Source organism: Miscanthus floridulus, chromosome 6 (genome assembly GCF_019320115.1).
Source record: "Miscanthus floridulus cultivar M001 chromosome 6, ASM1932011v1, whole genome shotgun sequence".
In the NCBI taxonomy this organism is placed as follows: Eukaryota; Viridiplantae; Streptophyta; class Magnoliopsida; order Poales; family Poaceae; genus Miscanthus; species Miscanthus floridulus.
In genome coordinates this window covers 118,419,368-118,441,357 of record NC_089585.1, presented here as the reverse complement: position 1 = coordinate 118,441,357, position 21,990 = coordinate 118,419,368, and the positions used below count along the sequence as shown (strand labels likewise).

Sequence of the window (21,990 nt, the reverse complement as noted above, 5' to 3'; positions counted from 1 at the left end):
GGGCTTTGGCTAAGCTCACAAGGTTGCAATATCAATGTAAATGGCTAAAAAAGTGAGCTTGAGCCGGCCAAGGGGCTTAAATAGAGAGCCCCCACGAATAGATCCGTTGGGCTCCTCACTGTTGCCTGTCACGCGCTGACCGGACGCGCCGATCAAAACAATCGGACGCACCACACCCTATGTCCGGTCCTCGGATACGCGCCACGTGTCACTCCCGTTCAACCTCACGTGTACGATTCCAATGGTCAAATGACTCAGCGCGATCGCTTAAGTGATGACCGGACTCACCAGCGTATGACCTGACACACCGGCGTCATGTTAGGTCAGCACAAGCCCGTGTGCCGCCACACTATGACCGGACGCGCCGATCACACCGACTCCCCAGCGTCAGGTCAGTTCTAGAGACGATCTAGAGCCACCCAAACACGATCGAACACGTCAGGTGCACCACGACCGGACGCACCCAGCGTCAGGTCCTCGTTCTCCTCACTGCACGCCGCCACATCACCATATGTCAGCCTGACCGGACGCAGGACCGTCGCGTCAGGTCACAAGTTGACCAACATCCGATCAGTTCTCCCATCAGAGCCTGAAAGCGCCACCTTGTTCTAAAATTGATCGGACTCAACACTCAGCATCCGGTCACTTCGACAGCCGAGTTCGATCACTGTTTTTCAGTGAAAACCAACTCCTTTACTTCACCAACTTCTCCACCCTTGCTCAAATGTGCCAACCACCAAGTGTTTCACCTTGTGCATGTGTGTTAGACTATTAGCATATTTCCACAAACATTTTCAAGGGTGTTAGCACTCAACTATATCTAAATACATATGCAATGAGTTAGAACATCTGGTGGCACTTTGATAACCACATTTCGATACGAGTTTCACATTTCTTAATAGTACGGCTATCGATCCTAAATATGAACACACTCGTTAAGTGTCTTGATCAACAAAATAAAATGGTCCTATGAATTTCACCTTTGCCTTGAGCCCATTTTATTTTTCTCTTTCTTCTTTTCCAAATCCAAGCACTTGATCATCATGGCCACCACACCATCATCATGATCTTCACCATTGCTCCACCACTTGGAATAGTGCTACCTATCTCATGATTATTTTGATAAACTAGGTTAGCACTAAGGGTTTCATCAATTCACCAAAACCAAACTAGAGCTTTCAAACGTCATGGTTTCCCGTCACACTAGAGAAATTGGTTAACCTCATTATGGGCCACGTCCACATCCCACGTGAAAGGTCTTAATGGCTAGAGGGGATGAATAGCCTATAAAAATTTCTACAACAACACTTAGCAAACCGGTTAGACAAATATGAGGCGAAGCGAGTGTTGCGCTAGCCTACTAAAAATGCAAGTCACCTACCATAATTCTAGTTTATATAGTCTCTATCCACACAAAGGTTATGTCACTATACTAAGTTAGTGTACTCTTAAAGGCTAACTAAAGTGCCACACTAACCAAACTAACAAGCTCTCATGACTAGCTACACTAAGGGTGTGTTTGGTTGAGCTGTGGCTATGGGAAAAAGCTGTTGTAGGCTATGAGCTGTGAGAAAGCTGCTGTGGGCTGTGAGCTGTAGAAAACCTGAAAGCTGTTTGGTTAAACAAGTATAAAATATACCTTCTATCTTTATCTCTCTTGAAACAACTATGGAAGAGCTTTTTATTACACCAATTTCGAAAAGCAGAAAGCCAAAAGCCAAAAGCAGGGTCAAACCAGCTTTCAAAACTGTACTACGGAAAAGCAGCTGCTTCTGAAAAAGCCGCCTGAAAAAGCAGCCCCTTTGGTTGGGCTTTTGGCTTTTGGGGCCAAAAGCCCAACCAAACGGACCCTAAAGAGCTTGACAACTAGTTTGTGGTAATGTAGAGAGAGAGAGAGAGCAAGTTGGTTATACCGCTGAGTCGAGGAATGAACCAATCAATCACAAGAATGAATACCAATAAAGACCAATCACCTCGGAATCAAATGATGACACAATGATTTTTTACCGAGGTTCACTTGCTTGCCGGCAAACTAGTCCTCGTTGTGGCGATTCACTCACTTGGAGGTTCACGCGCTAATTGGCATCACACGCTAAACCCTCAATAGGGTGCCGCACAACCAACACAAGATGAGGATCACACAAGCCACGAGCAATTTACTAGAGTACATTTTGGCTCTCCACCGGAGAAAGGTCAAGAACCCCTGACAATCACCACAATCGGAGCCGGAGACAATCACCAACCTCCGCTCGACGATCCTCGCTGCTCCAAGCCATCTAGGTGACGGCAACCACCAAGAGTAACAAAAGAATGCCACAGCGAAACACAAACACCAAGTGTCTCTAGATGCAAACACTCAAGCAATGTACTTGGATTCACTCCCAATCTCACAAAGATGATGGATCAATGATGGAGATGAGTGTGAGGGCTTTGATTAAGCTCACAAGGTTGCTATGTCAATGTAAATGGCCAAGAGAGTGAGCTTGAGTCGGCCATGGGGCTTAAATATAGAGCCCCCACGAATAGAGCCGTTGGCTCCTCTGTTCACTGACAAATCAGGGCGACCGAACGCACCGGTCGGTTTGACCGGATGCAGGACCCCCAGCGTCCGGTCACGTGATGCATGCCATGTGGCCCTGCTTCAAATGCTTATCGTCCGATCTCAACGGTCATCAGTGCACATAAGTTGTGACCAGATGCGCTACAGTGTAGGACCGGACGCACAGTCGCCTAGCGTCCGGCCACTCCACCGGTGAAGTTTTGAACCCTGGCTCCCAAGTGCTAAACACAATGTATATCATCTTTGTGCATGTGTGTTAGCATATTTTCACAAACATTTTTAAGGATGTTAGCAGTCCACTAGATCCTAAATGCATATGCAATGCGTTAGAGCATCTAGTGGCACTTTGATAACCGTATTTTGATACGAGTTTCACCCCTCTTAATAATACGGCTATCGAACCTAAATGTGATCACACTCGCTAAGTGTCTTAATCACCGAAACGAAATGGCTCCTACCACTTATACCTTTGCCTTGAGTCTTTTGTTTTTCTCTTTCTTCTTTTCAAGTCCAAACACTTGATCATCACCATGGCATCACCATCATCATGTCATGATCTTTATTTGCTTCACCACTTGGAATGTGCTACTTATCTCATGATTACTTTGATAAACTAGGTTAACACTTAGTGTTTCATCAATTCATCAAAATCAAACTAGAGCTTTCACCAGGTGTTGATTAATGGCGTTCCCGGGTCTAATATGGCAAAGGACTAAGGCAGGGTGACCCTCTCTCCCCTCTCTTGTTCGTCATTGCGATTGACCCCCTAGTCAAGTTACTGGACCTGGCGACCCAAAATGGATGGCTTGCACCACTTCGAAAGCGACAAAGAACGACTGAGAGTATCTCTATATGCGGATGACGCCGCAGTGTTCCTCACTCCGACATGGGAGGATGTCTCGACTCTCGGAGAAATTCTTCATCGATTTGGCTTGGTCACTGGATTAGTCACAAATATGGAAAAGAGCGCGGTTGCAACCATCAGATGCGTGGGCATTAACCTACAACAGGTATTAGCAGACTTCTCAGCAACCCGAGCAACCTTCTCCTTCAAATACCTCGGCTTGCCTCTCACCTTAGTTCACCTGAGGAAAATTGACTGCTAGCCACTGATTGATAAGGCAGCCTCCAGCCTTATGCATTGGCAAGGGAAGTTACTCACCCAGGCTGGTCGAAATACTCTCAAGTCTGTTCTTTCTTCACATCCAATTTATTTCCTCACTTCGCTCAAGCCATCGAAGGGCATCATCACTGAGCTGGATTCTCATAGACGGCGTTTCCTATGGACAGGAGGCACACACATCACAGGAGGTAAATGCAAAGTTGCATGGAAGCGAGCTCTTCGCCCCACCAAGCTTGGTGGGCTGGGAATACTTGACCTTCAACGTTTCTCTAGAGCACTCAGAATCAGATGGCTGTGGCTAGCTTGGACTTTTGACAACAAACCATGGTCTGGGATGGAGGTACCCTGTACAAGTCAGATTGCAGCCTCTTCAATGCTACCACAAAGATCACAATAGGCAATGGAGCAAAAGCATCCTTTTGGCACTCAGCCTGGTGGAATGGAGAATGTCCAAAGGACGTGGCCCCCTTGATTTTTCAAATCAATAGCAGAAAGAACAGAACTGTGCAACAAGCTTTAACTGAAAACAATTGGGTGAGGGACATTAATCTCTTGAGGTTTGATACTGTACATCACTTCATCCAATTTACTCGCCTTTGGCAAGGACTACAGGAAGTGGAACTAAATCCGGAAATTCAGGATCAAATTACATGGAAGCTCACTGCATCTGGGGAATACACAGCTCGCTCAGAATACCTGGCACAATTCATAGGTGCAGTAAACACATATTTTGACAAGTTAATTTGGAAAACCTGGGCACCTCCAACTTGCAAGTTTTTTGCATGGCTAGCAATACAAAACCGAGTTTGGACAACTGATCGGTTGGCAGCTCGCGGTTGCCCCAACCAACAATATTGTCCTCTCTGCATGTCCACAAATGAATCAGCCATCCATCTTTTCGCCCATTGCAGATATTCAAAGCGAATATGGGAAGCAATACGATCTTGGACTAATGGAAAATTTCCTAGGCGTGAAGGATGGAACAACATGGACTCTGTGGTCCAGTGGTGGCACACGGTTGGGACGTCAACAGCTTCTCCCTGTAAAGCAGTGAGATCGATGACGCTTCTTGTCACATGGGAGCTTTAGAGAGAGCGAAATGCAAGGATTTTTGAGCATCAATACAAATCACCGACAGTGTTGATTGCAAAGATCAAGGAAGAGGCTCGACTATGGTGTAGTGCGGGAGCCATGCGATTACGAGAATTTTTGCCTATGGATTAGGCCGTTTGCCTCTTTTGCCTTGAGGGCCTAAATCCCTCATTTGGGCCTAAAGGTGGCAATGGGGCCCCGATCCCCGATTCCCCGTGGGGAATTCCCCTATTAGGGGATGGGGATGGAGCCAGATTGTTCCCCACGGGGATGAATTTGGTAGGAAATCTATCCCCGTCGGGGATGACGGGGACGGGGATGGTTGGCTGCTCCCCGGCCCCGATCCCCGCCGCCCCGCCCCGCCAAGGCAACAACGTCTAGGCCCATGTAACGGCCCATGTACTGCAACCGAGTATATATACGCACCACTAACTCTCTAACCCTAATTCCCCAATCCTCAATCTGACGAGCCGCATCTCTCTGTGTTCCCTTCCTCCGCTCCTCTGCTAGATGCGCCGCTATCTCTCCCGGCCCGCATCTCTCCGTGTCCCCTCCCTCAGCTTCGACAGAGGCGGCGCCTCTCCCCGTGTCCCCTCCCTCCGCTTCGACGGAGGCGGCGCCGCTACCTGCATCGCTCCCTCCGCTCCAACGCGATACAACACCGCTGCATCTCTCCTGCATCTCTCCGACGCCGCTGCATCATCCGCCGCCTGCCAGCCTCGTCGGAGGCACCAGCCGCTAGGCGCAGCAGCCATGCCTGCCACCAAATGCCTACTGGATTGCTTAGACTTTGTAAATTTTTTCGAGTAGTCATGTTTCTGCGATTTGTTTTCTGCGATTTGTTGTTTGTTGGTGCTCGGGGACGGGGATCCCCGCGGGGATTAAATCCCCGGCGGGGAACGGGGATGGAGAACAATTGTCCCCCGTTGATGTTCGCGGGAACGGGGATGGGGATAATTTGTCCCCACGGGGACGGGGATGGTGGCATGATCCCCGACGGGGAATTCCCCGTTGCCATCTTTATTTGGGCCTATTGGTTTGTTTGTTTTTTGGACTTTTCACTTGTACTTTGACTGTTTCCTCTTCTCTATCAATATATTTGCCTAGCATAATCCTGCCAGCAATTTAAAAAAAAAATCGTTGTTCCATGCTGAATGTAGGCTCCACATGTCAATCGCTAACTCTCCCTCCCTCTCTTATTTTACATCTACACCGACACGCCGTTAATAGCATCTTCTCCCTTCTTCCCTCCCCCACCAACTCCGACAAATCATGCCGCGGAGCTCAGAGCTACACACTCTTGAAATATTTTATTTGATTTTCTCATGTCCCAATTTATTTATATTCTTTCAGAATTTTAGAAGCTTAGAGTTATGATTTTGGTTGAAAACAGCTTATCAAATATTTATCGGACTTTTTTTAATAATTTAAAAAAGATGAGACCGTATTAAAACCATTTCTAAACGGGAAAGGAGGTGATTTAAATGACTTTTACATTTCAGAGGGTTTATCCCATTTTATTATAGTTCGACGAGAAAAAATGGACTTCGATGATAGTCGGGAGGCTTCCTCCCTGACCATGAATTAGATTGTGTTTTTTGGGTTCCTCCCGGCTTAAAAGGGACGCGCGAGTGCCTGTGTGGACAGGTGGAGTCTCACCTCCCGTCCGTTTAGTGAAGGCATCGATGGCAGACGGTGAATGAGGCGGCGAGAACATTGATGCTGCCGTGGGAGATGAAAAGGAGGTGGACAGAGTGGGGGAGCAAGTTAGGAGAAGAAACGATAACGCAATCGTGGATAATTTTGTTTATTTTTAATCCATTTTAAAAGAAATTTTAATTCTAATTCTAGCTAGATTGTTTTTTTTAAACTAACTCTTTTGACCGCACCAAACTCCCTGGTGCGACAAATACGCACTGGCACTTCTGGCATATTTGTTGCGCTAGGTGGTTTGCATGGCCAAAAGGCTTTTTTTTTAAAAAAAAAAGATACAACTAGGGTTAGGATTAAAATTTTCTTTTAAAAAGGATTCAAAATTTAAAAAAATCAGCGTGGACTGGTGACTGGGCCTGGAATGATGCATGGGCTGGGCTTATGTTGCAGGGACATGAGAAGAACGAGACCCGAGAGTATATACATGTTTCTCAAAAAAAAAAACGAGTATACACATAACATGATTGATAGGGGTGAGTGTGAATGCATGTCGTTGACATCTACGTTGTACTGTGTAATTTCTAAAAAAAATGTATCTAATTTGAACTGGGGTATATTTTAGCAGCTTCTTTTTTAGGGGTGACCAACAGACATTACTAGGCTGCCTTCATTGCAGCACTTATTGGGAAACGTATCCTCCTCCTACGCCTTTCATTGAGCAATGGGACACGCACATACTTCATGCTACACGTGTTTTCAGCAGGCACAAACGGTGTGCTGCGACCGTGCACAACCAGACATCTCAATTTTCTATAGGGATGCTTAGCTTAGGCAATAATCTGATATCATATCATCCGCTATGATGGTTATACTGTACAAAGATCAGACAGGAGATAGATGCCCCTCTTCATAGAAAGCACCAAAAAGCAAGATATATGGCAATTCAAGGTCTCTAGAACCCATTCATCTCCAGGAGACAGGTGCGCCTCTTCATCAGCGCCTTCGCAGCAAGCCTCAAGGGTCCATCGAACGCGCCTGAAACAAAGGCGTCAACTTCCTTCAGATTGCCATGACCACTGCTGCTACCATGGCTGGCGGGCTTGATGACAAGCAAGGTTGCACCTTGCAATGCCAAGCCACCAGGCAATTCGAGGTACTGAGCGTACTTCAGCTTCATGTTGCATGCTGGTACCTGTGTCCTGTTAGAACATGGCGAGGCTGACAACTGGTGTTCCCTGAAATCCTTCAGCTGCTCTGCCCCCATGGAGAGTGCACCCTGCCCCTCGGCATCTGCCAAGACCAGGCTCCTCAGTGTTGGATGGTCATTGATGATTGATCGCAGAAGATAATGCCTCGTCGACGCAGCAATCAAACAGCTGATAGTCCATACAACACGGAGTTTCAGCCCACCATTGGTATAGAAAGATTCAGGCATGCTTCCATTGTCATCCGACGATGGCTCATGCCCATTCCCAGAAGCCTTGCGATCAACCAAGGTTCCACCCAGGATCACACAATTCTGAAGTGTACTGCCATATTCAGCCCGCCACTTCAGTAGAACCCCCTCCTCGACCGCAACATCTCCAGAGGGAAGCTCCACCTGAAGATTGTGAACATGGGAGAAGTTCTTCAGCACCTGCACAGGAGAATGCTGGGAGAGCTGAGGGAACAGCGGCCACCCAGTGCTATTGGGGCTGCGCATATCATGGAAGGGCTTGGCGATCGCGAACAGCATCAGCTTGAACAAATGTGAGATGATGTTGTGGGGCTTTGGCGACGACAGGTTCAGAGCGTCATCAGAGTCACCGTCCACAGTCACAACGTGGTCAATCTTGACACACACATCGTGGACGAGGGGAACCAGGCCACTGAATCGCTTGGACACGGCAGAGCACCTGCCAAGTGAACGCACGTCCTCAAGCTTGTTCAGGATCAGCAGCACAAGAGAATCAGGCAAGCCGTCGAATTGGTCAAGCTCCAGGACCGGGGCAGCGTGGATCCGAGCCTTGGTATGCATTGCCAGGTTCAAAAGTCGTCTCTATCTGCTTCTTCAGAAATTGCTAAGAAACAGCTGAATCTTTTTATTGTCGAAAATGGTGTGGGCCAGCTAATAAATCTTCAGGTCTTCGAATTCAATCCGTTTCCTGAAACAAAAGAGGCATCGAACTATAGTAAACAACGCATTCGACGGAGAAAACAAGCTAGTACAAAACAACATGCATCACACAAGTTTGATGTCGGAAACGAACTGAACCAAACTACAAGCAAGCAACATCACATATTTATATCAGATAGAAGACCAAAAAATATCACTAAAATCGCCAGGCAGTACTACTTCTAAAATGTAAACAATGCTTGAACACGATGGCAAGCCATTAAAACTATAAGAAGAGAATTAACTATGACTCGGCAGATAGATAAAAACTTATCCAATAAGACAAGGACTTACCTAAAAAAAGGTCACCATGCAGCTACGGACACCTCAAGAGTCCCAAGTAATGTCCTGCTCCAAGAACCCGATCTGTCGCCGGAACCCAGCCGGATCCAGGTCCCGCCGAGGCGGCCACCACAACCTCGCCCAAGACCACTCCAGCAACGGCCGGAAAATCGGCGCCTTCAGGCTGGGAAATCAACAAATAGCTCACGGAGTGGAGCACAACTCAGCTTCGAGACCCAACAATCCGATTGCCGCTCCGATTTGGGAGGCCGGGTGACGAATTCGCGAGGAGGAAGGAGGGTTTCGCGCAAGCTGCAGGAGGAGGATGCGGCCTGTGGGGGAATTTTTGGCTTTGGGCTTCGGGGACGGTTTCCTTTAGTTTAGCGCGAGGAGAAACGCGCCGGCCGCTCGGCTCGACGCGGCTTTAATACCAGTAGCAGAGCGGTAGGATTCTCGGGGGAGGTAAAGCAAGCGCGGGCCCCGCCAGGGCGAGGTGATTCGTTGGCGCTCGCGCCGCGACGTCGTGGCGGCCCCGGGACGGCGTTACGGGGATAAGAAGGACGGAGAACCCGGTGCGGTGACGAGCTCGGTCACGCGACGCGATCGGCAGATGGCCAGATGGGATGGCAGGCTTAACAAATTTCTTACGTTCTTTTTAACTTTTCTACCTTCGGGAGCCCATGTTTTGACAATGACAAATGACAAAAGATCGTAATTAATTTCGTGACGGTCCTGACAACAGATGGCACTCGACTTTGAGAAAGGGGAAACACAGTTTGAGTTTCTTTCCCTCAAAAGATGAAGCACACGCCCGTTCGCTTTGAGGAATTTCGGAGGAATTAGGAGGAACCTGGAGGAATTTATGAGAGAAAAATACTATTTCGGACGAAAAAAAAGAAGCGAATCGAGCCGGATTTAAGGGCACGTGAACGGGGCCACAGTTTCTTTGGGAAAGGTGTGCTCTTGAATGATTTTTTTAATACATGAGTTCGGGTAGAGAAGGCTCAGGATTTTTTTGAGATTGCTGCGCTTGTTCTGCAGGTAGCTCTACATATTCGGCTTTAGAAAAAAACGGAGTTAAGAGAGTACCAGACGAGGTGCTGCAGAAACTTTAGGATTTTTGTAGAACTACTTCACTCTATGGTTTGTGGAGCATAATTGATAAAGCAGTTTCAAACAGGCTCTAATTCTTAAAAGCATGTATTCGTCGGCACAGGGCTAACTCAGGACAAAGGATAAAGTTAAATGATACATATTGTTATTTTAAATTCAAACATAATGGACCAAATTGGTTATGCACGTTGTTAAATTTCCAAAGAAAAGAACTCTCTCTATTACAAAATTACTATTTTGATTTTATCTAGAGTCAAACGTTTCTATCGTTACAGTTTCCAAAATAATCCGTAACTCTCTCCATTCCAGGTTATAAGAGTTTTGCTTTTTAAGATACATTATTTTTATTATGCATCTAACACATAATGTATATCTAAATATATAGAAAATATTATGTATCTAGAAAAGTCAAAACATCTTATAATTTGAAATGAAGAAAATATTGTTTTAAATTGACTATTCATAGTTAATTTATGTGTTAAACACGGGCCTATAGGAATTGATGGTTAAAAGTACGCGTGGTGACCTAAGAAAAAATTAGAAGCGCAATCTTTATAAAACAGATGGAGTAGCTAGTAACAAAAAGTAACATATCACATCAAGGTGCTTATAGACCATTTGGGGATTGCATATTTAAAAAGCACATAAGGTGCCAAGAGAACGATTGTACCAGTAAACACCAATCGAGATAGCACCACTCCATTAGCAGCGAATGGCTGTGAATTAATTAAAGAACCCTACCTCCCATCACCACGGATGAGACCTGGAGTAAATCAAAGCAATAAGCACGAGTCAAAGCGTCAGGAATAGCCGGACCACCGAGATACTAGCTGATACGGACTTCTTAAAAATCCATGGTTGTAGTACCTGACAACGCATGACCTCTCCATAAAGAATACACAAAATCCTTTACCATGCCATCCTTTAGGATTTAATTTTGAATATCCTGTTCGTAGCGCCATGCTTTGATTTTGTAGAGTAGTAGTAGTCTAGTATCTAGTAGATGGAAGTCGGCACGACGAGCACGGGAAAACACAGGGAATGGCTGAGCATTTTTTTCTAAAAAGAAAAAAAAAACTAGCACCCATTACCACTGCACGGATGACATTGAGACCTGGACAAAATTTCAGCAATAACCCCAGTCAAACCGCCAGGAATGGCCAGAACGAGATAATCGACAGGGAACACCTTGGAATTCCATGGTAGGTTGTAGTTTTCCCGTGCGTGACGACGCTTGATCGATGCTGCTCTCAGTCTCCTGCACGGGTATCGCTTTGGGATTTAGTATCGCTCACATCGGCATACTGTGCATGCATCTAGTAGAGTCGAGGCCGAGGCCAGCAAAGAGACAAAAACCACGAGCTGTGCACGACGTTTTTTTCCGCCCAACTGCCCAAGGCAGCCTGTGAGGCTGCCGCGGGAGTCGCCCTTCCCGTCCAGGCAGCGCCAAGCTGGCGGCGCCGCGGGAAGGAAGGGAAAACGCCGCAATTTTGGTCGCTCCCGACCCCTGATGGGCGGGCGCCGATGAGTTGACGATGATGGGTAACGTTGCCGGCAGCGCACCCCGTGTTTCTTTTCTTGTCCTGCGGAACGGAGTATGAGCAGTATGCAATCAAACTCGTTCTGATCCGTGCTTGCTAGTCCCATTCCCATCAACGTAGTACGATCTCGCTGTAGCACTGGCAAGCACGGATCAGAATCATCAGTGCAATGATTTTTGGCTCAATCAGTAGCATGACGCGGTCCCATCAGCGCATCCGACCGGCGTCCAGATCAGAGACGTTATCCTTTCCTTGTGCTCGACTGCTCGTCGAGGCCGCCGCAACCGCGCAAGCCAACACGCCGAAAAGGGGGCGATCCTGAACCTGACCCACCACCCCGCGCTGGCATGGTGGCCCGGCATTATTGCCGAAAACGACCCAGGCGCTGACCGACGCGGCACCACGAGCATGTCTGCTCCGTGCGCCGGTGCGCGCAGCGGCCACGCATCTCTCTCGCTCGGTGAAATCTTTGTATTTGGGTCCCTTTTAAAAACATTTTTTACAAAAAGACCTACGTCAAAACGTTTGCTGAAAATAGACCATTTTTAGGCGTCTTAGGACATGACGCCGAGGTATGAGGGTCGGCGTCGACTGACACGACGCCGAGGTCTTGCCACGTCACGGACGACCCCGGTCGACAGCGCACGGTGGCGCATGGGGCCTACTACGTCGGCGTCGTGTCAGCCAACGCCACAGGCCTAAATTCGGCGCTGTGGGGAGTCACGCCGAGCTATTGCCACCATCCGGCGCGCGGCCCAACGGCCCAACAACGCTTTGTGGCCCAATAGCTCGGCGTGCGATCAGATGACGCCGAGACGCTAACCTCGGCGCGGCCCGACTCAACGCCGAGGTTCGATCAGAACCTCACCCCACGCATCACGATTCATGAGATCAGAGAAGCATGCATGCAACTCGATCTGTTTCATTCCACTAGTGATGGAGACATGGCATGTTTGTCTGCGGGTGCCGGGAGACAATTCAGAGCGGCAGAGACCGGAGGTAGTGCATGCCCACTGCCTAGCCTGTTACGGGATTGCGGCAAGCCAAGGTAACGTCTCGGCGTCATAGGTCATGGCGCCGACCTCTAAAGACCTCTAAATTTAACCTTAGTTTTACCGTGAGATGGATATATAAAATTTACCATAAGATGGGCAACTTAGAATTTGGCTAAGTCTTTAAATTTACCATGAGATGGACATGCTGAAATTTGTGGGACAGACATAAAATTTTATATATCCATCTCACGGTAAAACTAGGGTGTTAGTTTAGTGGTCGGCGCCATGACCTATGTCTCCATCACTAGTGGAATGAAACCGATCTCCGAACCTCGGCGTTGAGTCGGGCCACGCCGAGGTTAGCGTCTCGGCGTCATCTGATCGCACGCCGAGCTATTGGGCCACGAAGCGTTGTTGGGCCGCCTGGACCACGCGCCAATAGCTCGGCGTGTCGTCCCACCGCGCCGAGGTTGGGCCTGCGGCGTTGGCTGACACGACGCCGACGTAGTGGGCCCCATGCGCCGCCGTGTCGCCATCGACCGGGGTCGTCCGTGACGTGGCAAGACCTCGGCGTCGTGTCAGTTGACGCCGACCCTCATACCTCGGCGTCATGTCCTAAGACGCCTAAAAATGGTCTATTTTCAGTAAACGTTTTGGCGTAGGTCTTTTTATAAAAAATGTTTTTAAAAGGGATCAAAATACAAAAATTTTACCCGCGCCACGGGCCGCGGTGGCAGGTCCATTTCTTACCCGGCCGCATGGGCCACAGGGGTTGGTGCCCTGGCCTTTTGTGAATTGTGATGCGAGCCAGGCGCAGGCGCAGGCGGAGGCCGACCAGGATGGCGTCGTCTCGTCCGCCTACAGCGACCTCGGCTCATCGCTCGCCGCACGGCGCACGCTACGATATGGTCACTCGCTGACACTGCGACGCGCGACGAGCTACCAACCTGGTACGGTACAGGTGCTTATCCGAATTCATCTGCGTCTCTTAAGTTGTCTTTGCGTTTGCTTCAACATAATGCCAATTATGCGCTGCATCAGCCTGTTGTTTAGCGTAGCGAAGCTGACGGAAGCACATGGTATTGATCGATCTGCTCCTCGTGCTCCACCAGTTTCCGATGGCAACGGGAGTACAGGACTTTAGCTTTATTTGAAGAATCAGAGTTCAGAGGCACTCATGCTTTTGACGCGCTCAATCTCATCATGATCATCCGAAACTGAAATCTTTCTGTCTGTATGTGTGCTGCTTGGCAAGCGGCTGCATCGTCGTTTTGTTTGAAATTTGCGTGTTCATGTTGTACGCACGTACGTCTCTTTTTTGAAAGCTACGCCTTAGAAATCTATTGCATACAGTACTGTTCAAGCTGGGTCCTCGCGTTGTATTGTATTGTAGTATGCATTAAAACCTTGTTTAAGGCTCACGCGGTCACGCGGAGGCTAGAGATCACAACAACATTGTAGTTTTCGACTGAATTATTAGTTGAGGTTCGTGGAGGCGCACCATTGTGTTCAGAAATTCAGTACAAAAGGAAGGAAAGAAAAGAATAACAAAGCTCACGACAATTTCTCTGGTGTAGATTGGACGATAAGCCGGGCGCGCGGCCACAACGTGGATGGCAGTATCGTTAGCTGCCCGGATATCACGATTCACCAGAATGAAATGACCAAGAACCGGTCTTATAGTAGAGCAGAAATACTCTCTCAGCTCGTTTAGTCGGGGGTAATCGAAAGCTGAAATGACCAAGAACCGGTCTTATAGTAGAGCAGAAATGCTCTCTCAGCTCGTTTAGTCAGGGGTAATCGAAAGCTGGGAATAGGAGTTTAGAGATAGGAGTTTAGAAATCTTTTGTTTGTTTCGTGAGAATGGGAGTTATGGTGGAAAGGGGAATGGGAGTTTAGAGGGCCAACTCCCACTAATCAATTCCCTAGGGGAGGGGTGAGAATTGGATTGGAATTGTATTCTTAATAAAAGAAAAGGGAGATCCTCATTGTCCATCATGATTTGCCTTTTAATTTCTCCCTCAAAGCCTCTACACCAAACAGGGGATATGAATTTCCTCTTCAATTCCCTTTCTTATTTCCCTCCACGAACCAAACAAGGGATTGAGACTAAAAGTCAATTTTCCACCTTAATTCCCTCTATCAACTCCCACACTAAATGGCGAACTCGACCCCACACGTGATCTTAGACTGCTTCACCAGCGTTCTAGATCTTGATCCGCGCTGGCTACTTCGGCCACGGCGTCCACGCCCCGCCCATCGACTACTAGTCGACGGCGGCCACCGTAAATCGTCGGTCAGCCGTTCTTGGCACCACCGACCACATAGTTTTCCTAAACCCTAATCCCCCCTAGGGTCTAAGCGCCGCTTAGGCACAGAGTTGGGATTGCTGTGGGCTGCGCAGATCGCCGGTGTTTTTTTCCCTCCGAACCAGTGCCGATCTGATGGCGGCTGTAGGAGGTGGAAGTCTAGGGAGCGGCAATGCTCCGAGTGAGGGGCTTGAAAACCCTAACCTCAATGTGTCTGATCTCCTATAGCGCCTGAACCTCACGGAGGAAGAAGGTGCTGTGGTGGATTTCAGTGATGAAGATGACATGGAGGAGGCGTCCTTGGTGGAATGGGCAGTCGTCACTACCGGACTGAGGCTCTTTGCCGAGTGCCTGTGACACTCGGCAAATCCCCATATACACTCGGCAAAGCCTTTGCCGAGTGTAACCCTCGGCAAAGATCACTCAACAAAGCCGGTGATGGCAAAGGCCTCTTTGCCGAGTGTTTTTTGTCAGGCACTCGGTAAAGGCTTTGCCGAGTGCCCATAAACTACTCGGCAAAGAAAAGTTGTCTGACGGCGCCAATCGACAGTGACGGTCGCTTTGCCGAGCACCTCACAGGGGCACTCGGCAAAGCCCGCTCTCTTTGCCGAGTGTCAGTCGCACTACACTCGGCAAAGGTGGCCGCTTTGCTGAGTGCCTAATTGGTGGCACTCAGCAAAGGCAGGGAGGCTTTGCCGAGTGTCTGCCTTGTAGCACTCGGCAAAGGAAGCGAGGCTTTGCCGACTGTCTTACGTGTGGCACTCGGCAAAGCCTCCCTGCCTTTGCCGAGTGTCATGGTCATAGCACTCGGCAAAGCCTCCCAGCTTTGCCGAGTGTCTTGGTCATTGCACTCGGCATAGCTGGGAAATTTGCTTTTTTTTGTATTTTTTTGTTTATTGCATCCACACATACATATATCACACAACCATCACATATCACACAACAATCACATATATCACACAGCCATCACATGTAATCCATAACCATGACAAATATCATCACAAGTTGTCCACAAGTATCACATAGTCTACAAATATCATCCAAGTGCCGCCACAAGTGCCACCATTCACAAATAAGCATCACAAGCACAAGTCCATCTACCTCTATTGTTAACGGCCACTCCACCGGTCCCACTGCGACGGAGGTGTGCCCTGAGCTGGAGGTGTGCCATGAACATCATTCGACGCCGTCGATTGCCCCTGCACAAAAGAGAAGTGATTGCATATGTGAGACAAGATTTAAGGTAGGTTCTAAAAACTTGAAAAAAAGCAACATATTAGTGTCAGTTTGAAATTTCGGCAGCACCTCCCCTGCACGGTGAGGTGTCCAAAACCTACAACAAAACAACGGTACGATGACTGACAACCACATATGCATATTCACATATCATGGTCCATTTGTCTCAACATATCATTTGGATTCACATTCATATATCCATATCCACATTCACATTTAGATTTAAGGTAGAGAAACTCACAGGAGTGACAGCAGGATCATTTGGTGGAGTGAATATCATCGGTGGTGGAACAAAGCCTGAGTGAGCTCCAAGACCTTGAATATACTAAAACATCTGCTCCATCCTCCGTCGATCCTCCTCAGCCCTCGCCTCAGCCTCCTCCCGTCGCCTCCTCTCTTCCGCCACCTCGGCCTACAATATTTCACCCCAATGATACAACGCAAAGCAAAGGTATGTAAAAATCAATGAACGACGAATAAAACAGAAATAACCTTGAGTGCCTGCACCATGTGCTGTGTACAGTTTGGCCGTGTGCGTATGGCCGGGCTCGAGCTCGTGCTCCTTGCTCGAATCTCGGAGAGAGACCTAGTACGGGCCGGGTCAATTGCGCCGTCGCCAATCCAGTACCGCCCGTGCTTCTTCCCTCCTCCCAACCTCATGACGACTTCTCCATCAAGGTCCTCGGAGGTGGGATCGTACTCTGGCCCATGGACCTCCCTTGCCATCGCTGTGGACTCAGTGAGGCGGGTGTGGACGGACGAGTTGCTGTACGCCTCGGGTGGGTCCTCTGGGTTGTAGTGGACGTCGGACGTCGCCTTGCCCTTGTGGGCCATTGCCCACGCCTTGAACTGGGAGACGAGCGCGCCACCATGTGACGCCGACTGCGAAAGAAACAGCAGGATGATTAGAAATTTGCATAGTTGAGCTTTAGAATAAAGAAATGGATTCAGCGTACCCATTTAGCTGCGTAGGCCGGGAGGCAAAGGTTGCCTTGATGGTGTGGTGCACCAGGCATCATCAAACGCCACTCCCGGCAAGCGTTGTGCGTCTCCCACCACTCGGGGCTGCACCACTTGTCCACCATTGCCTCCCAGCAGTCTTCGTGTCCAGTGCACCACCACGGAACCACCTATACGACATCAAGTATATGTAGATCAAATTAATCTTATTTAATCTTAGAAAAAAAATCAGTATTAATCTTATATATTTACCTTCATGTATTGTTCCTTGGTCAGCGTCTTCTTTCTTGCCTCTTTTTTCGTGACCTTCCTAAACTCGAAGGCCGCGTTGTATGTCACGACGACCTGGAGGCAGCGCCTCGTAGTGCATGTCACCCACGAGTTTGTGACAAGCTTTGTTAGTCGCCGCCATCGCTGCCACCTCCCATCCCGGCTCGCATCTAAAGAAATCCTGTATGTAGACGCAATGTATCTTATCATTATTTGAAGAATGTCCAATGGATGTGATGAATTGAGCAGTGTAATGAGACAAAGACTTACCCACAGCTCCGTAATCACCCGCTCTGCCTTGTGGCCGTAGATCCTACCATCCTGATCATATGCATCTGCGCAGACAGCGTAGTGGGCAAACGTCCAGGCCGGCTGCCGCACTCCGGCAAAGTCAAGAAAGCCAGGGAAGCGTGTCTTGCACAAAAGACCAAGAACGCCATTGGGATGGCGTCCGTGACCACCTGCACCCACAATCACGAAACCCCTGCTCAAGTGATCAAGAAAAATTATTAGTTTCAACATAACAAATGAGAAAATAGTGACAGCATATAAAGTTACTTACTTTGAACCACCGGGTCGAACCATCGGGCGTCTCTCAAGAGGTATCGGTCGCTTTGGGAGTTGCGAGGGACCTCGCTGATAGAGTTTAGCCGTGCTAGAGGAAGAGGAGCCCCCTGCCGCCGCACCACAGGAAGAGGAACCCCCCCCCCCCCCCGCCTCCTCAGCCTCGTCCTGCTCGTCGTCGTCGTCGTCGTCGTCCTCCTCCTCCTCCTCCTCCTCCACCTCCTCCTCGTCCTCCACCGCCTCCTCGTGCTCCTCAGGCACCGCCTCCTCGTGCTCCTCAGGCCTCCTCGTCCTCCACCGCCTCCTCGTGCTCCTCGGGCACCTCTTCCTCCTTGGACTCCTCCACCTCCTCCTCCTACCTCTGTGGCGGAGGAGCCTGACGACCCCTGCGTTTCCTTGGTGGTGGCGGAGGAGCTACCTCCTCCACAGCTATAATTTTCCTCAATCAATATACTGATGTGTTGCTGGATAAACAAACACTTCAATCAATAAAATATAAAAGAATAATGCAAGTTAAGCTATTTCTGCAAATTTTATCGTGACCGTTACATTTGTTTACTGCTTTAGACTATTGTGATCATCACCTCATTTAATTTAGACACACGTAGTCTGATTGGTATTTTTTTTATTAAAGACACTTATGCACTCGACATTTCAGGCCAGATGAAGCAAGGGAAGCTACTCTGTACAGCTACAGCTGTGGATTCTCTGGTTTTGCTGCATTGCTCAATTCAACACAGGCTGCCACATTGTCTGGTAAGGAGTTATTTGTCAGAACATACCTCGTAATGCACAGTTCGGTTCAAAGTAAGTAACAGTGCTGTGAACTTCGTAAAGCACTAGTAAAAACTAGTAGTTACATGCACTAGGTTCGCCGGTGTCTTACTTTACATGCTTTACTGGTACTTTACATTCTTACTAGTGCTGTGAACCGAATGTAAAGTACTTTGAACCAAAAATTGCTAAAGCGGCAAAAGAAAAGTGCTGAAAATGAGCACAGTCAGTTTTCAAGATCTTAACTATAACCATTCAACTGTGATTGCAATAATTATGGAAAATGTTGATCTGTTGTTTAAGGCATGACCAAAGATGTGGTAGCTAGAGATGGAAAGTCTCCGGAAGATGTAGATGTGGTAGCTAGAGATGTAGATTACCTAGGTATTGCACAGGAGGCCGGGCGCTGAAGCCTGCGTCGTCGGCGCGCGGGGGAGGGCGCCGGGTGCGGGACGCCGGGGGGCAGCCGCGGGAGCCTGCATCGTCGGCGCGCGGGGACGGGCGCCGGGTGCGGCCGGCGTGGGCGGGCGGGCGCGCGCGGGGCGGCGCGCAGGCGCGGCGTTGCAGGCGGGGTGGAGTACGGGGCGGTGACGGGGGCGGCCGGCGGGCCAAACTTTGCTGGTGGAGGTGGCTTCGGGGCCGCGGCCGGTGGCGGTGGGCGAGCGCGCCGGGCGCGAGCACGATGGACGGGCACGAGCGGGGCAGCGCGGGAGAAGGCGCGGCGGCGCGAGGATGACGGGCAGGGCGGGGGGCAGCGCTGGCAACGGCGGTGAGGGAGCGAGGGAACGGGAGTGTGCGTGCGTGCGTGAGTGAGTGTCGGCTGTGCCAGTTAAGTCCTCGGTGAGGCCTTTGCCGAGTGTCCGCGATCCGACACTCAGCAAAGCCAGAATTTTTTTAAAAAACCATTAAAAATCTTTGTCGAGAGTCAAGCCTATTAGGCACTCGGCAAAGACTATACTTTGCCAAGTGCTAACCCTAGGACACTCAGCAAATATATTTTTTTAAAAAACTTTTCTATTTCCTTTCCCTTTTCCTTAACCGTTTTTTCCAAATTTGTTCCAATACACTTTGAAAATACCTTGTCAAATTCACTCAACAATGCAAATTTGATGCTTCAGCGAAAAATAGACCATGATTTCATGTAGTTATAGTTCAAATTCCATTTATATAATTGCAATTAAAAATTAATAATTATTAAATGGATCCAAAAAATCACTAAAATTTAACATGACATGATCTTTGATGTCTATTGGCTATACAAAAAGTTTCGGAGTCAAACCACAACTCGACCGTTACTTTCACTCCAAATCTTACCAGATCATTCTCAACATTCATGAAACTTCTTCGGAGATGTTTCGGTTTGTAAGCAATGTACGTGACAACTTATGCGACATCTTCTCAAATTTTTACCATAGCCTCCACATATGATATCATGACATCTTATCAAATTTCATGATTTTCGAACATCCTTTGCTTTTTATAGAATTTAAAAACCATTCAACCACACGCTCGAGTCGTGTTTCCGAAATAAGATGTTCGAAACCCCTTATAATCTTATAGGTAAGGCCTCAAACTGGGTTGAATAACATGAATATCAATTTTATACTCATTTTTTCCAAATATTTGAATCACTTGCGGTTCAAATTCAACTTAATTCAAAAAAATTGCTTGAAATGCAATTAATTAGTTAAATATAGCAAATAAATTCAAAAATACACCAAACTTAAGCATGGAGTACCACATGTGGTATGTAGAGAGGTGAAAAATTTTGAAGTGCAGGAGTAAAAAAAAATTATACTTTGCCGAGTGTCTGCTTTTGACACTCGACAAAAAGCCTCTTTGCCGAGTGCTCAATTTGTACACTCGGCAAAGAGCTGACGGCGGCAGGCTGAGTGTGAGACGTTGACACTCGACAAAGAAAGTCTTTGCCGAGTGGCATGTGTGAGCACTCGGCAAAGAGGACGCCTTTGCCGAGTGCTGATCGTGAGCACTCAGCAAAGACAAGCTTTGCCGAGGGTCGTGCCTTTGTCGAGGGTTGGAGTTTGGGCACTTGACAAAGACAACCTTTGCCGAGTGCCCGAAATAAAAAAAACTCAGCAAAATTCTTGGCACTCAGCAAAGCTTGTGATTCCGGTAGTGTGTTGGGAAGGTCCTGTCCCCGATGGCTGTCCACGTGAACACGATCAGAGCAGCCATGAAGCCGGCCTGGGGCAATCCCTATGGCCTGAAGATAAGGGCGATTGGCGAGAAGGGTACTAACCTTTTCATTGCGGAATTCGGCTCCAAGGTGGATATGGAGAGGGTTCTGTCAGGTACTCAGTGGATGGTATGCAGACATGCGGTCATACTGAAACCTTATGATGAGAAGCTTAGCGCTGCTGAAATTGTGTTTGATCGCATGGAAATTTGGGTATGGATTCTGAACCTGCCGCTGGGATGGATGAACCAGCAGAGGGGTTCCAAAGTGATGAGTTTAATTGGCAAGGTGGTGAAGATGGACGTGGACGATGATGGCAAGGCAAATGGGCTTTCCTGAGTGGTCGGGTTGCCATCGAAATTGACAAGCCTCTGAGAAGGGGTGTGCTGATGCGTATGAGTAAAACAGAAGAGCCGAGGTGGTTTGAAGCACAGTACGAGAGGCTTCCCTTTTACTGCTTCTCTTGCGGACTGCTGGGTCATTCGGAGGTCGACTGCCCCCAACCAGCAGCTCGTAATGAGATGGGTAAATTGCCGTACAATGTCCAGTTTAGGGCTCCGGAGGAGAGTCCAAACATTTGCTGGGGCAGCGGCAGAATCTTTTGGCAGCGGCTCCTCATCGGCGCACAGATACACTAGTCAACGCAGCCGATCAGGAGAGGGGCGGTCATCGAGAGGAGAGGATGGTTCACATTTTTTCCTCGTCTGAACATGTGGAGGAGACGGAGGAACAGGAAGTGCAATCCCCATTAAAGGGGGCGGGAGGGGTTTTACAGGATGAGAGGGAGAGGGAGAAAGGAGGGGCATCGGTGGGTAGGAAGCTGGACATGGAGACCAGGGATCCACCACCACAGAGGAAACGGAAATCAAAAGGTTTAGGCCAACCTCTGCAGACACCTGATCTCAACGTCCCTCTGGACGGCACAAATGCCATTGTTCCTTTTGGCTTGGTGAACTCCAGGGTGAGCCAAATTGATGAAGGTTCGGAGAGTAGCGGAGGAAGCATGCCGGAACAGCTGAAGAAGCAGAAGAAGGGTACCAACGTTCAAAATGCACGATCGGCGGCGGCTGCGAGTGACAGCCCCCGCCGGGCACAATGAAAATACTAAGTCTGAACTGCCGGGGCTTGGGACAGCCCGAGGCAGTTCGAGATCTCCGTAGCTTGTG

General features: G+C 48.6%; 1 protein-coding gene across 1 annotated transcript; it reads right to left on the bottom strand.

Moving 5' to 3' along the window:
- Positions 1-7,250: 7,250 nt before the first annotated feature.
- On the bottom strand, positions 7,251-9,258 carry LOC136459287 (F-box protein At4g18380-like). Its single transcript, XM_066459162.1, has 2 exons — positions 8,878-9,258; positions 7,251-8,572 (listed from the first exon to the last, which is right to left on the bottom strand). The coding sequence occupies exon 2, from the start codon at positions 8,443-8,445 to the stop codon at positions 7,381-7,383; it is 1,065 nt and encodes a 354-aa protein (XP_066315259.1). The 5' UTR covers positions 8,446-8,572; positions 8,878-9,258; the 3' UTR covers positions 7,251-7,380.
- Positions 9,259-21,990: the final 12,732 nt, after the last annotated feature.

Excerpts from the sequence above, each read along its gene's own strand:
- LOC136459287 (XM_066459162.1), bottom strand. The coding sequence starts at position 8,445 with ATGCATACCAAGGCTCGGATCCACGCTGCCCCGGTCCTGGAGCTTGAC.